The sequence below is a fragment of the Oryzias latipes genome, chromosome 11 (assembly GCF_053564925.1).
Source record: "Oryzias latipes strain Hd-rR chromosome 11, Olatipes_Hd-rR_3.1".
Lineage (NCBI taxonomy): Eukaryota > Metazoa > Chordata > Actinopteri > Beloniformes > Adrianichthyidae > Oryzias > Oryzias latipes.
The window spans coordinates 28,327,190-28,338,826 of NC_136247.1; the positions used below are offsets into that span (position 1 = coordinate 28,327,190).

General features: G+C 38.2%; 1 protein-coding gene and 1 long non-coding RNA gene across 3 annotated transcripts in view; one reads left to right on the forward strand and one right to left on the reverse strand.

Annotated features, from left to right (window-relative positions):
- Positions 1–4,850, forward strand: part of LOC144995434 (uncharacterized) — a 61,703-nt gene extending 56,853 nt beyond the window's left edge. The window contains exon 3 of the long non-coding RNA XR_013658971.1: positions 4,126–4,850. This is a non-coding gene — a long non-coding RNA (uncharacterized LOC144995434). The remainder of the gene's footprint in view (positions 1–4,125) is intronic.
- Positions 1,560–7,967, reverse strand: LOC101165535 (major histocompatibility complex class I-related protein 1-like). 2 transcript variants are annotated; one of them, XM_078955132.1, is made up of 6 exons: positions 7,670–7,967; positions 7,169–7,447; positions 6,785–7,087; positions 6,515–6,622; positions 6,421–6,438; positions 1,560–2,771 (listed from the first exon to the last, which is right to left on the reverse strand). In XM_078955132.1, exons 1-6 carry the CDS (start codon positions 7,965–7,967, stop codon positions 2,752–2,754), a joined length of 1,026 nt encoding a protein of 341 aa, XP_078811258.1. In that variant the 3' UTR covers positions 1,560–2,751. The 2 variants fall into 2 exon arrangements, with proteins under 2 accessions (XP_078811258.1, XP_078811257.1); XM_078955131.1 differs by lacking the exon at positions 1,560–2,771 and having other exon boundaries at positions 6,165–6,438.
- Between the last annotated feature and the right edge of the window lie 3,670 nt (positions 7,968–11,637).

The following is an 11,637-nucleotide window of genomic DNA, read 5'->3' on the forward strand; positions in this document are numbered from 1 at the left end:
AAAACCAAATCGTTCTTTTTGTTCAATGTTATATTTTGGCAAAGCAAGTTTATTTGTATAGCACAATTCATACAAAAGTAATTAAAAGTGCTTCACAGCACAGGAAAAAAAATACATTAAAAACACCATATATAACAGTACAAATATTAAAATCATACATAATCATCATAAAATTTACTTTAAAAGAAAGGAAAGAGAAAAGAAATCGAAAAGAGGTGTTGATGAGGACCCTTTAGTTATACACACGACTAAACAGGAATGTTTAGAGTCTAGATTTGAACCTCAGCACAGTAGAGGCCTGTCTCACAGCCTCAGGGAGACTGGTCCAGCTTTTAGCTGCAGAAAACTGAAACGCTGATTCCCCTTGTTTGTCCTGATTCTGGGCCCCCACAGGAGGCCGGTCCCTAAGTTCCTCAGAGTACGAGATGGTTCATATGGCGCTAACATGTCAGAGATGTACAAGGCCATGGAGACACTTGAAAACAAGCAGAGCTGCTTTGAAGTCTATTCTTTGAGGTACAGGGAGCCAGTGCAGAGACCTGAGCACAGGATTGATGTGATCATACTTCCTGGTTCTGGTCAGGACTCGAGCAGCAGCATTCTGGATGTACTGAAGCTGTTTTACAGCTCGTTTGGACAGGCCGGTGAGCAGGCCGTTACTTATTGGAGACAAATGCATGAATAAGTATCTCCACTGTTTGACACTGTTTTTGATTTTGGCAATGTTTTTCAGATGGTAAAATGCTGCTGATGTTACTGACTTGATATGGCTGTTAAAGTTCAGGTCAGAGTCCATGATAACCCCTAGATTTCTGACTTGATTTGAGGGTTTAAGAGACAGAGAATGAAGGTAGCTGCTGACACTTTCGCTTTAAATCTAGTTAGCTACAGGGGAGAACAGCTGCGTTTCTATGTGCAAAACATCTTTGATCGCGAAAACTCGCGAAATGCGATATTGGTGATTAATATTGTGATAACGATATAATTTGCGGTATATAAACAAATGGCAAAAAAACTAAAAACATCTTTCGCATTTCACAGCAACATTTTAAAAATGATGGTACAAAGATCAAAATGTCTACTTGGTAAATGGCGTATCCTTATGTAGCGCTTTTCTACCTTCAAGGACAAAGCGCTTTTACAGTCACGGACCCATTCACACATTCACTCACACATTCACACACTGATGGCTGCCGCTGCCAAGCACAGGCGCCTGCCTACCACCAGAGGCAAGGAGGGGTTCAGTGTCTCGCCCAAGGACACTTCGACTCATGGGCGTGCAAGGTGGAAATCGAACTTGCAATATTACGATCATGGGTCGACCGCCCTACCACTGCACTGTCTACTTTGGTCTGGTAAACTGATCCATTTCCAAATGTTTTTGCTAAGAAAACTGAAGCTTGAGACAATTGTGTTTTATCTGATTGTTCCAGGTGTTCCGTTTAATTTTATTCCTTTTGAATTTTCGTTTTCTTCAAAACTTTTTCATAAACAAGTAAATAACATCTTTTCTCTAAAATGTTCAGTTTTATTTCTTGCAATAATAAATGGCGTCTTAATAACTCTTGAAAAGACTCGTCTTTATTTTTCAGGAGGAAAATATTTGGTCACAGTTGCCTTACAAAGCAGCAAATTAAAAAAAAAAGAACAGTTGAGAAAGTCACATAACAAAGTTCTATTTAAACCAAATAAAAACCCAAACCATTTTACATCTAGTCTGTTAGAAGACACTTATTTAACAATGACAAAATGATGAGGAACGGAAACAGATGGAAGGTCAGGGTCTCAGTGTAAAAAAGTTATATAAGATAGGTCTTCTTAGACAAAAAAGGTTTATTAAAAATATATTTTAATATATATTATTTTTATATATATATCTGTGAGGACTCCCATTCATCCAGGATGGTTCCGTAGTAGCAAAAGTTTAAAAAAAGGAAATCTGAACTTAGTTTTTCTTTTTAGATTTAAAGTTTTACATTGATTAGAAAGTAAAGACAAAAAACTTTATGATGGTGATGCCATCTTCTATACATTGTCATTTCTCATAATCATGAATTGTTTTTGCAGTAATGCATACAGAACACACACGTCACTGTAGATTCAATATATATGATTATCAATTAAAGTAAAGTTTGATAAAGTGCTTGATAGTAAGAGGCAATTATTTGATTTCACTCCTATTGTTGTTTTTCTACATATATTTTTGCAGAGTTGCCATAATCAAGTTATTGTCCGATTAATTGCTGATTATTCATAAAATAAAATAATGAAGAGCTTATTGATTATCATCACAAGAAGTTCTTACATCATTTCAGTATACGTTAATATGAATCCCACTTAATGAATTATATATTTAACAATCATTAATAATCATCAGAATACATTATTCTGTTAATGCAGCAATCTTCGGTACACATTGCTGAAACTCTATGTACAATCCTCCCACACGTTTCCCCACAAATATAAATTCATATCTAAATCCATGGAAAATAATGACAGTCAAACGATTACATACTTTACTTGAATTTACTCTGCAGGGTACTGTAGCAATGTACTCTCCAATGGGGGTCACATTTAAGCAAATGGAAGAATGTCCATGCTGGCCTTAACTTTTAATATCCATGTGTGTTACTTTTAGTGAAATCACCTATAGTGTTTTTGTGTCTCTTTGCACAGATCAGCTGAACACATTTCTCCTTGGGATGCTTTGGATTTCTTTCATTTGTCGAAGAATAATTTTCTTCTTCTAGATCATTCTAAAAGGAAATCATCTGAAATAGAAAGGAGAGACTAACTTTTCCAGCAGATGGTGTTGATTTTGAGAGAAAACTGTGGCTTCTACATTCTACGACAGAAGCCATTTTTATTTATTTGTTGTAAATGTTTAAGCAATGTTCAGAGGGTTAAATGTATGGAGTCCTATAATGTTCATGATTAAATAAATAAATATGAACTCGTTCAATTACACAATCAACCAATAAATCTCTCATAAATACATAAAAAGATCATGAAATTGTGAAAAACCTGCACACTGATTTTAAATTAGCCATTATATTATTGAGTATATTTCCTTTATCTTTAAAAACCTGTTCATTATTTTAAATAAGGATTTTAAATATTAATTTTAATCATGTTGAATAGTATTATAATTCTCTCTTTTTTCAGAAACTTGGATTTTAAAATCATATTTTTCCAAAGTAGCTTTGTTTTTATTTCATGTTGCTGCCTTTCAGGATGACTTATTTATTTTATGATGAGCTTTTGCAGCAGAATGAGTCCAGTACATAAAAGTGGAACTCCAACAGCCACCCAGCCTAACTTAAACCATAACTAGATGTTCATGAGAAAATAAAATCCGCCGAACCGACTCTAAAACCGCCAAATTATACATACCCACCCAAAGCCGTTTTTATCTGCAAATTTAGAACCAAAATTGTCCAATTTCTGGCAACACCGTCATGTGTTGAGGTGCTGACTCCCCCTGGTGTTGAGGGGTGTGCATTGCACCGTCACGTTCACTGAAGCGACTTCAATCGATGTAGGTGCTACTGCTTCTGTCTGAGTAAAGGAGTAGCCAATCACACAAGTGTCTCCGCCTTGTCTGGTTTGATTGACAGACTCATTCTGCTGGAAAAGCTCATCATGAAACAAATAAGTCATCCTTAAAAACAGCAATGTGAAATAAAAACAAAGCTACTTTGGAAAAATATTGATTTTGAAATCAGAGTTCCTGAAAAATGACAGAATTGTAATAATATTCCACATGAATAAAAATGAATATTTTAAAATTCTGTTTTAAAATGATGAACATGTTTTTAAAGCAAAATGAAATATATTAAATGATATAATGGCTAATTTAAAATCTGTGTGCAGGTTTTTCACAATGTCATGATCTTTTTATACATTTATGAGAGATTTAGTGGTTGATTGTGTATTTGCATGAGGTCATATTTATTTATTTATTATAAACAGTTTGGGACTCCATATAAACGTTCATCTGTTCTAGGATTCAAAAAAGAAAACAAAATGCATTTATGACTTCTGATATTTTAATTGAAGCTTGTGTCACTCTTAAATGTTCATTCATTGATTCATTCATCTTCTAATCTGTTTGTTCCCTTTCAGGGTCACGGGCTGCTGGAGACTATCTTGGCCACCGGTGGGTGAAGGCGGGGGACGTCCTGGACAGGCCGCCATTCTGTCACAGGGCCACAATCACACACCTATACACTCTCACATTCACATCAAGGGACAATTTCGAGTAACCAGTGAACCTATACAGCATGTATTTGGAGAGTGGGAGGAGAAACCCACACATGCACGTGGAGAACATGCTAACTCCATACAGAAAGGTACCCCCTTGATGTTCTGGTTCAGGTCCCCCAGGCAGGACTTGACCTGGGGGCCTTTTTGCTGTGAGGCAAGAGCGCCCTCTTGAATGTTATTCCAAATTGATGCTTTATGCTTCATGTTTGACATCAGCATTTGTGTTATTCTTGACGACAGACCAAAAGGTTGGCAGCTCCATATACTGCAATGATTCTGCACCTTATTTTTGGAAGAAATGCCAATCTCTTAAAGTGTGTTTATCTATTTCAGGAAGTTTCAGGTAGTTTAAAGCCATAATTAACATGGATTATTTCTCTGAAGAATACATTTTTCTCAATTCATAAAGAGAACTAATTTTTTAAAATTTTTTTAGAAGATGATTCTTTGGCTCTTTTAGAAAGACTGTTTGGCCTGGAACTATATGGAGTGATGTTTATGCCACCATGTTGCACACAAAACTTTCTAAATTGCAAATGAAAATATTAATATCTGCTTTAAAAAAATATATTTTTTGCTTTCAATTTTTTCTTGCTTTCAAAATAGTTATTTTTGTTTTCAAAAACTTTTTATAAATATATATTTTTTTAACTTTCAAAATTATTTTGCTTTAAAAAAATATTTTGGTGTTTGCAAAAAATGTTTTCGCATGCGTTGTGTGTAATCTCACTTTTTTCCTTCTTCCTTTTCTTTCCATCTTTGATTTTGCTGACATTAGTTTCGGTTTACCATGACACAGCTGCCATCATGCAGCTGCTGATTGGTCCAGATTCTGACCAATCAAAATTGCCATATTTTAACATGGTGTGCAATGCTTGGAAGCTGAACCAGTCCTTTTTTGCCCTCAATTTTATCTCTTTGGATGAAGACATTTTCATTTTTAATCATTTAAACAATAATTCTTACTTTCTTTCTCTTATTTTTCTTTTTTATAAAGTCAGATTTATGAATTTTTGTCTGAAATTGTAAAAGAAAACTGTCACGTTTATCTGCTGAAATTAAATCAATAGTCCTGTGTGTGATCTGTGAATCCTCCTGAGGAATATATTGGTAAAAATTATGATTTTCTTTAAGATATGTTTGAAAAAAATCAATAAAAGATTTTTAGCACATATTGTTCTATGCTTTCCACAAGTGTTTTGGAATAGATTAACAGCAGTGATGAGCAAAGAATGACGGCTCACCACAGTAGACTCAAAGTATTTAGCAGAAGAAGCATTTATAACTTTTATGTTAACTTTCATACAGTGTCTTATTTTTAAGAACTTGTTTGCTTTTGTCCAACTCAAAAAATAAATAAACATGATAAAATGCCTTTGTCTCGTCATATTTCAAGATTTATTGATTAAAATAAAACAATAGTTCAAATACAAATCTTAAAGTGTGCTGGACGGAGTCGGAGCTCGGACATTTTTTTTCTGCTGCAGAAATTATGAACACGTTGGTTTCACACTGACATAAATAAATTCAAAACTTGGTCTTATTTTAGCTGCTTTGCTGCTCCTTCTGGGTTTTACTCTGAGAGAAACAGGCCAGAATGGTTGAAAAAAGCAGAATCTTGTTGGAACAGAACTGACACCAAGTCCAGATTCCATGTCTGCCTCCAAACACCGTCAATATGAGACAGAGACACCTGATTGGTTACAATCTGGACCAATCAGCAGCTGCATGATGGCAGCTTTGTCACGCTAAAGTGAAACTCATGTCAGCAAAATCAAAGACAGGAAAGAAGTGAGATGACACAAAACAAATGCAAAAACAATTTTTGCAAACACCAAATTATTTTTTGAAAGGGTTAAATGTATCAATAAAAATATTGAAAGCCAAAAGAAATTTTTTTTTTTTATTTTCATCTGAAAAAGTTTTGTGTGCAGCATTGTGGCATAAATATCACTCCATAGAACTGCATTTAAAAAGTTCTTAACTATCAAGACTTTTTTTTCCCAAGTCTTCGTTCACATTTCACTTTCTGTTTATCTCTGAGCTAATGTGATGAGCTGTTGTGTTTTACAGAGTCTTGTGGAGCCTTCTGCTGAGCATCTTACATTGTACCAAAAACAAAAGAGATTAAATGACTTGAGAGAAAACACTTACCATTAACAGGCTGGAAGTCTGAAACAGAAATAACAGATGTTGTTACAGTCAAATAATATTTGGAAAGATTGTGTGTGATTTCCTTGTTTCTCACCATTTCTGTTTCTCCAACAGCAGCAGAGGACTCCACTGATCACCAGGAGCAGAACCACTCCAGCTGCTCCTCCAACAACAGGACCAACTGGAAACTCTGAAGGAGAAACTGAGTAGAAACATGGATCAAACTGACATTCAGGGTCAAAAGACTTGGCAGATCAAAAGTGTTTGAGTGACTTCTTGTTAGAAACTCCTCACATGCTTCTGTTTTAAAGATGATCTGGATTAGGTAACACTAAGGTGCTGGGGCTAAAGTTTACAATCTTACCCCAGTTTGTCTGAATCTGTGTTTTGTCCAGCATGGAGACGATGTCTTCTGTTAGTCCAGAGAGCTGGAACACACAGTCATACCTCCTCCAGTCCTCATGTTTGATCAATGAAACGTTCAGCTCTGAGCTCATCTGGAAGGTTCCATCATGGTTAGGTAGGATCTGTCCCTTCTCCACACCCTCATGAATCTCCTCTCCATCTTTCCTCCAGAACAGATCAGCTCTGTCAGGATAAAAGCCAGTGGCATGGCAGCAGACCGGAGAGGAGGGAGTCTTCTGGAGAAAAGATACCGAAGGACTCTCTGGAAAAACAAAATGAAGAAAAAAATGTCTCCCATATTCAGCATTTATTTGTATGAACTAGTTAGTGTTGTTGACTCTACCTGTTCTCTGCAGAAAACTCCTCCCATAGAGCATGTGATCCTGAAGGCTTTTAGGACACTCTGACATGAGCATGTGTTGAATGTGCTTTATTCTCTCTTTGTCTGCATCCCATAAATGTTTTATCACAACAGCTTGTGTTTTTGGAGCAATCCATGTCTCTGTCTGCAGGTCCAGAGAGATGAAGTCTTCCCCATCATAACCGTACTGTTGGAAACCTTTGACTTCATCGCTTTCATCGTCCCACTCACAGCCGCCTATTCTTTGGAGAATGTGAGAACCTGAACACCAAAGAAGAAGACTATAAGGAAGTTTGAGTCCTTTAGAAATGTCTAATTTTGATTTTGTATGATAATTCTTGAAATTTAATTGAAACCACCAAGTCATGTTGGTGTGTTTTGTAGAACATTTAACTTGTTTAAAGTTGGGATCATTTTTTTTAACAAGAATCTCCACATGAGAATTTCTTTGTAGAATTCTATACAGTAAATCTTCAACTTTACCTTCAGTTTGATTTAAACGTTCCTTGAAAACATCCAGGTAGGCCTTAAAGAAATGCTGATCATAAAGACAGCTCTGTAAACCCAACTGGAAGAGTTCAGGTTTTTCCTTGAATAGTTTCCGTGTCCATTCCTGTTTTGGTTCAAATTCTCTCTTGATGCTGTCAAAGTGCCCAAACTCAACTTTGTCCACTGATGCTGTAACCACAAACTTGGGAAGGTTTGTTATTCCAGAAGTGGCAGTGATGATCCATTTCAGAGAGTGTTTCACTGAAGAAAGAATTGCATGTGATTTCTGCATTTATCAAAAAATGTTTCAAAAAAAGAATAAAGTCCCTAGAAAATTTCCAAAACCAGGATTTATTTTTGTTTATTTGTTTCCAAAAAATCAATGACTCCATCCCTTGAATAATGTCACAGAAAAAGTAAAATGACGATCTACGGAGCAGCCCAAATTAAAATTCTATTTATGGAGGTTTCTGAACATATTTCATTCTAAAATACAATTATTTCTCAAAATAAAATTTACATTTTTGGTGAACAATATTTTTCCTCACAGAGTAACGTTACAACAATGAAAATAAATATTAGAATGAGAATTAAATATTCTCCCTTAAATTTAGCTCTACAGTCCCTGACAAAAGTCTTGTTGCTTATCCATTTTGTAGAAACAAAAGCGTATAACCTCACTTTTAATGAATCCATTGGTTTTAGAAATGTTTCATATGAAAGCTAAAACCCTCCCAAATTATGTTCAATATACTAAAATTAAATTGCTTCCCTGAAGAAAGATTGATCATTTAATGAACACAGAAAGGTCACATCTTGGCAAGACAAAAGTTTTGTCGCCTTGTCATATGATGCATCCAATCCTAGATTACAGCCTCACCTGTGATCAATTACTGATCAATCAATTAGTGGGTGTGTCTAAAAAGAACCCCAGCACACCAGGCCTTCACATCAACTGCAACTTGACCTCTGACATCATGCCTAAGATTCACCCTGAGACCAAAGCGTTGGTTGAATTACATCACAGCCGCCGCAAATATTGCAGGAGACCAACTGGAGCCCGCATGGACCCAAGATTCACCCAGAAAACAGTTAAGTTTGGTGGCGGAAAAATCCTGGTCTGGGGTTCCATCCAGTATGGGGGGGTGTGAAACATTTGCAGGGTGGAAGGCAATATCAATAGCCTAAAATATCAAGAAGTATTAAATGGTAAAAAAAAGGGTAAATGGCGTATACTTATATAGCGCTTTCTACCTTCTTACGAAGGCCCAAAGCGCTTTACAGTCACAGTCCCATTCACCCATGCACACACACATTCACACACTGGCGGCGGCTCCGCTGCCGAACACTGGCGCCAACCTCCCACCAGAGGCAAGGTGGGGTTCAGTGTCTTGCCCAAGGACACTTCGACACATGGGCGTGCAAGGTGGGAATCAAACCTGCAATATTATGATCATGGGTCGACCGCCCTACCGCTGCACCATGGCCGCCCTATTAGCTACCTCTTCCATTCCCAACCATAAAAGGGGTCAAATTCTGCAGCAGGATGGTGCTCCATGGCATACTTCTATCTCTACATCAAAGTTCCTCAAGGCCAAGAAGATCAAGGTGCTCCAGGACCGGCCAGCCCAGTCAGCAGACATGAACATCATTGAGCGTGTCTGGGGTAGAATGAAAGAGGAAGCATGGAAGACCAAACCAAAGAATCTTGATGAACTCTGGGAGGCATGGAAGACTGCTTTCTTTGCTATTCCTGATGACTTCAGGGCTCCAGACTGCGACCATTTGGTCGCATTTTGCGACCAAAATTTGAGAGTGTGCGACTGAATTTTACATCCAGTCGCACATGTGCAACCAGTAAATTTGCCTCCCCCATCCTCCGTATTTTTTATACATTAAACATGGAAGGGGCAAGTCAATGATCAATGAAATAATCAATGAGACGCGAGCGCACACGCACGCAAACACACACACACACACACACAAACTCGCACACATACTCGTGAGACGAGAGCACACACTCACGTAAGTGGCTAAAATGCGTGTAGGGGGAGGGGCATAGAGATAATCGAGTGCGCGTAAACATCTGTGGGAAGGAAATGGAGACAAATATCATCACAACCTGAGATGTGCGTCTGAGCTATGGGTAAGCGAACCATTGATTCGTTCTTCCGACCTGCGGCTGGTGTACCAGTGCCAGAGTGTATAGCAGGGGTCTCAAACTCGCGGCCCGCGAGCTATTTGTGGCCCCCACCTTGAAATGAAAGTTTAATTTTAATGCGTCCTGCCAGTTTGTATGAATGACACCTTTTAATTGTCGTGTGCGGAGCAGACAAACCAACCAATCACAGTGGAGTAAATGACTATTGGGGGCGTGAAAACGACCTGGCTTGAAAGCAGGAAACCTGACAGCCCCCTCCCTCCCCAGACCACATGAAGGAGTTCCTTACTTTCCTTTCTAGAACGTATCTATTCGCTCGTCATTTTCTAAATGCATGCAGTCCGTGCTGAACTTTTCTCTGGGCCGCACAGACCCGGAGGTTACGGGGTTACGGTTAAGCGCGCGGCGTCGCATCCCCCCAACCAAACGGTTTATGCACGGCTGTTACGGCAGCACACCGCTCCAGTCCCGTGGGAGTCGGGTCAGCTGAGGAGAATAAATGTCCCACACCTACATGCGTGACAGCTAACGGGGCTTGAACCTTAAACACGTGCGAGCAACAACACGGTTTAGTCTGAGACGCACTTAAAACACGGGGTGAAAATGCAAGGATAGACGTGTTTGAGATGAACCATCGGCTCGCCAGGATCAGGCCGCGCGGGGGGGGGGGGGTGATGGCGAATCTGCAGCGAGACTGAAGGAGAACAGGAAGTTGAAGTTCAATTCAGTTCAATTTAGTTTTAATATTCCTCTCCCCCTTATTATGATCTGTATTATTATATATTTTATATTTATTTGAATGTTTTGTAATGGATGTAGCCTATTTTTAATCAATTGGTATAGTAGAAAATGTATGTTTTAATATCTTGTTCTTCATTATGTTACAGCTTTATCTTTAGTGTGAAGTGAACTCATTTTGAACTATCAAGACTTATAGTCCTGTGACATTCCCTTATGCTTTATGGTTCTAGTATCCTGTGAAGAAATAGGATGTTCTTTGTGCAAAGTTAGGAGTTTTCCAATAGGTGCCATAAATATGCCATGGACTACATCCGTAGTCAACCTTGATTGGGAAGAATTTAAAGTGACCTTGCAGGAAGCTGCTAAACACACTTTTAATCAAAAGAAAAAAGTATCAAATGACTGGTTCGACGATCAAGACGAGGAGATACAACAACTCTTGAAAGATAAACAAAAGAATCGAAATGAATTACGCGAACGCATCAGGCTTTTGAAAAATCAATGGTTTCATGAAAGAGCAGCAGAGGCTGAACGTGACGCTCAGTCCAAAAACCACAGAGAATTCTATGCAGCTATCAATAAGATCTACGGTCCCAGGAGTAAAACCACACACCCAGTACGGTCGAAAAGTGGCGCCCTTCTTACATCAACCCTGAGCATCAAGGGTAGATGGGTAGAACACTTTAGCGAGCTACTTAACCAACCAACAACTGTTGACGCAAGTCTTATTGATGATATTGAACAGCTCCCAACCGATGTCTCACTTGATCTTCCAATAACTGAAGAAGAACTTGATATTGCACTCAAAAATACAAAACTTGGGCTGGGCTGGGCTGGTGTGATGCTGTAGTATCGCGAGACCCAGCGAGACGAGTGTGGTGAGTCGACTTGGCGGCGCGTAAGCATTTGAACAAACATTTTCGATCTTGTTTCATTTTTCCGCCATATTAAAATATTTCCTGCAAACTAACATAACCTGTTAAGAGTATTAAGCTTCTGTCAGCCTGGAGGACCTGGAGAATTTCATTGACGAGTGTTTTAATACCTGCAACATGGTGAA

What these genes read in the sequence shown, in the direction of transcription:
- LOC101165535 (XM_078955131.1), bottom strand. Translation starts at nt 7,967, where the DNA reads ATGCAGAAATCACATGCAATTCTTTCTTCAGTGAAACACTCTCTGAAA. An exon ending in ACAGATTCAGACAAACTGGG is followed by an intron (nt 6,623 to 6,784) that starts GTAAGATTGTAA and finishes GTTTCTACTCAG; the next exon opens with TTTCTCCTTCAGAGTTTCCA. An exon ending in CTGTTGGAGAAACAGAAATG is followed by an intron (nt 6,439 to 6,514) that starts GTGAGAAACAAG and finishes TTTCTGTTTCAG; the next exon opens with ACTTCCAGCCTGTTAATGGT.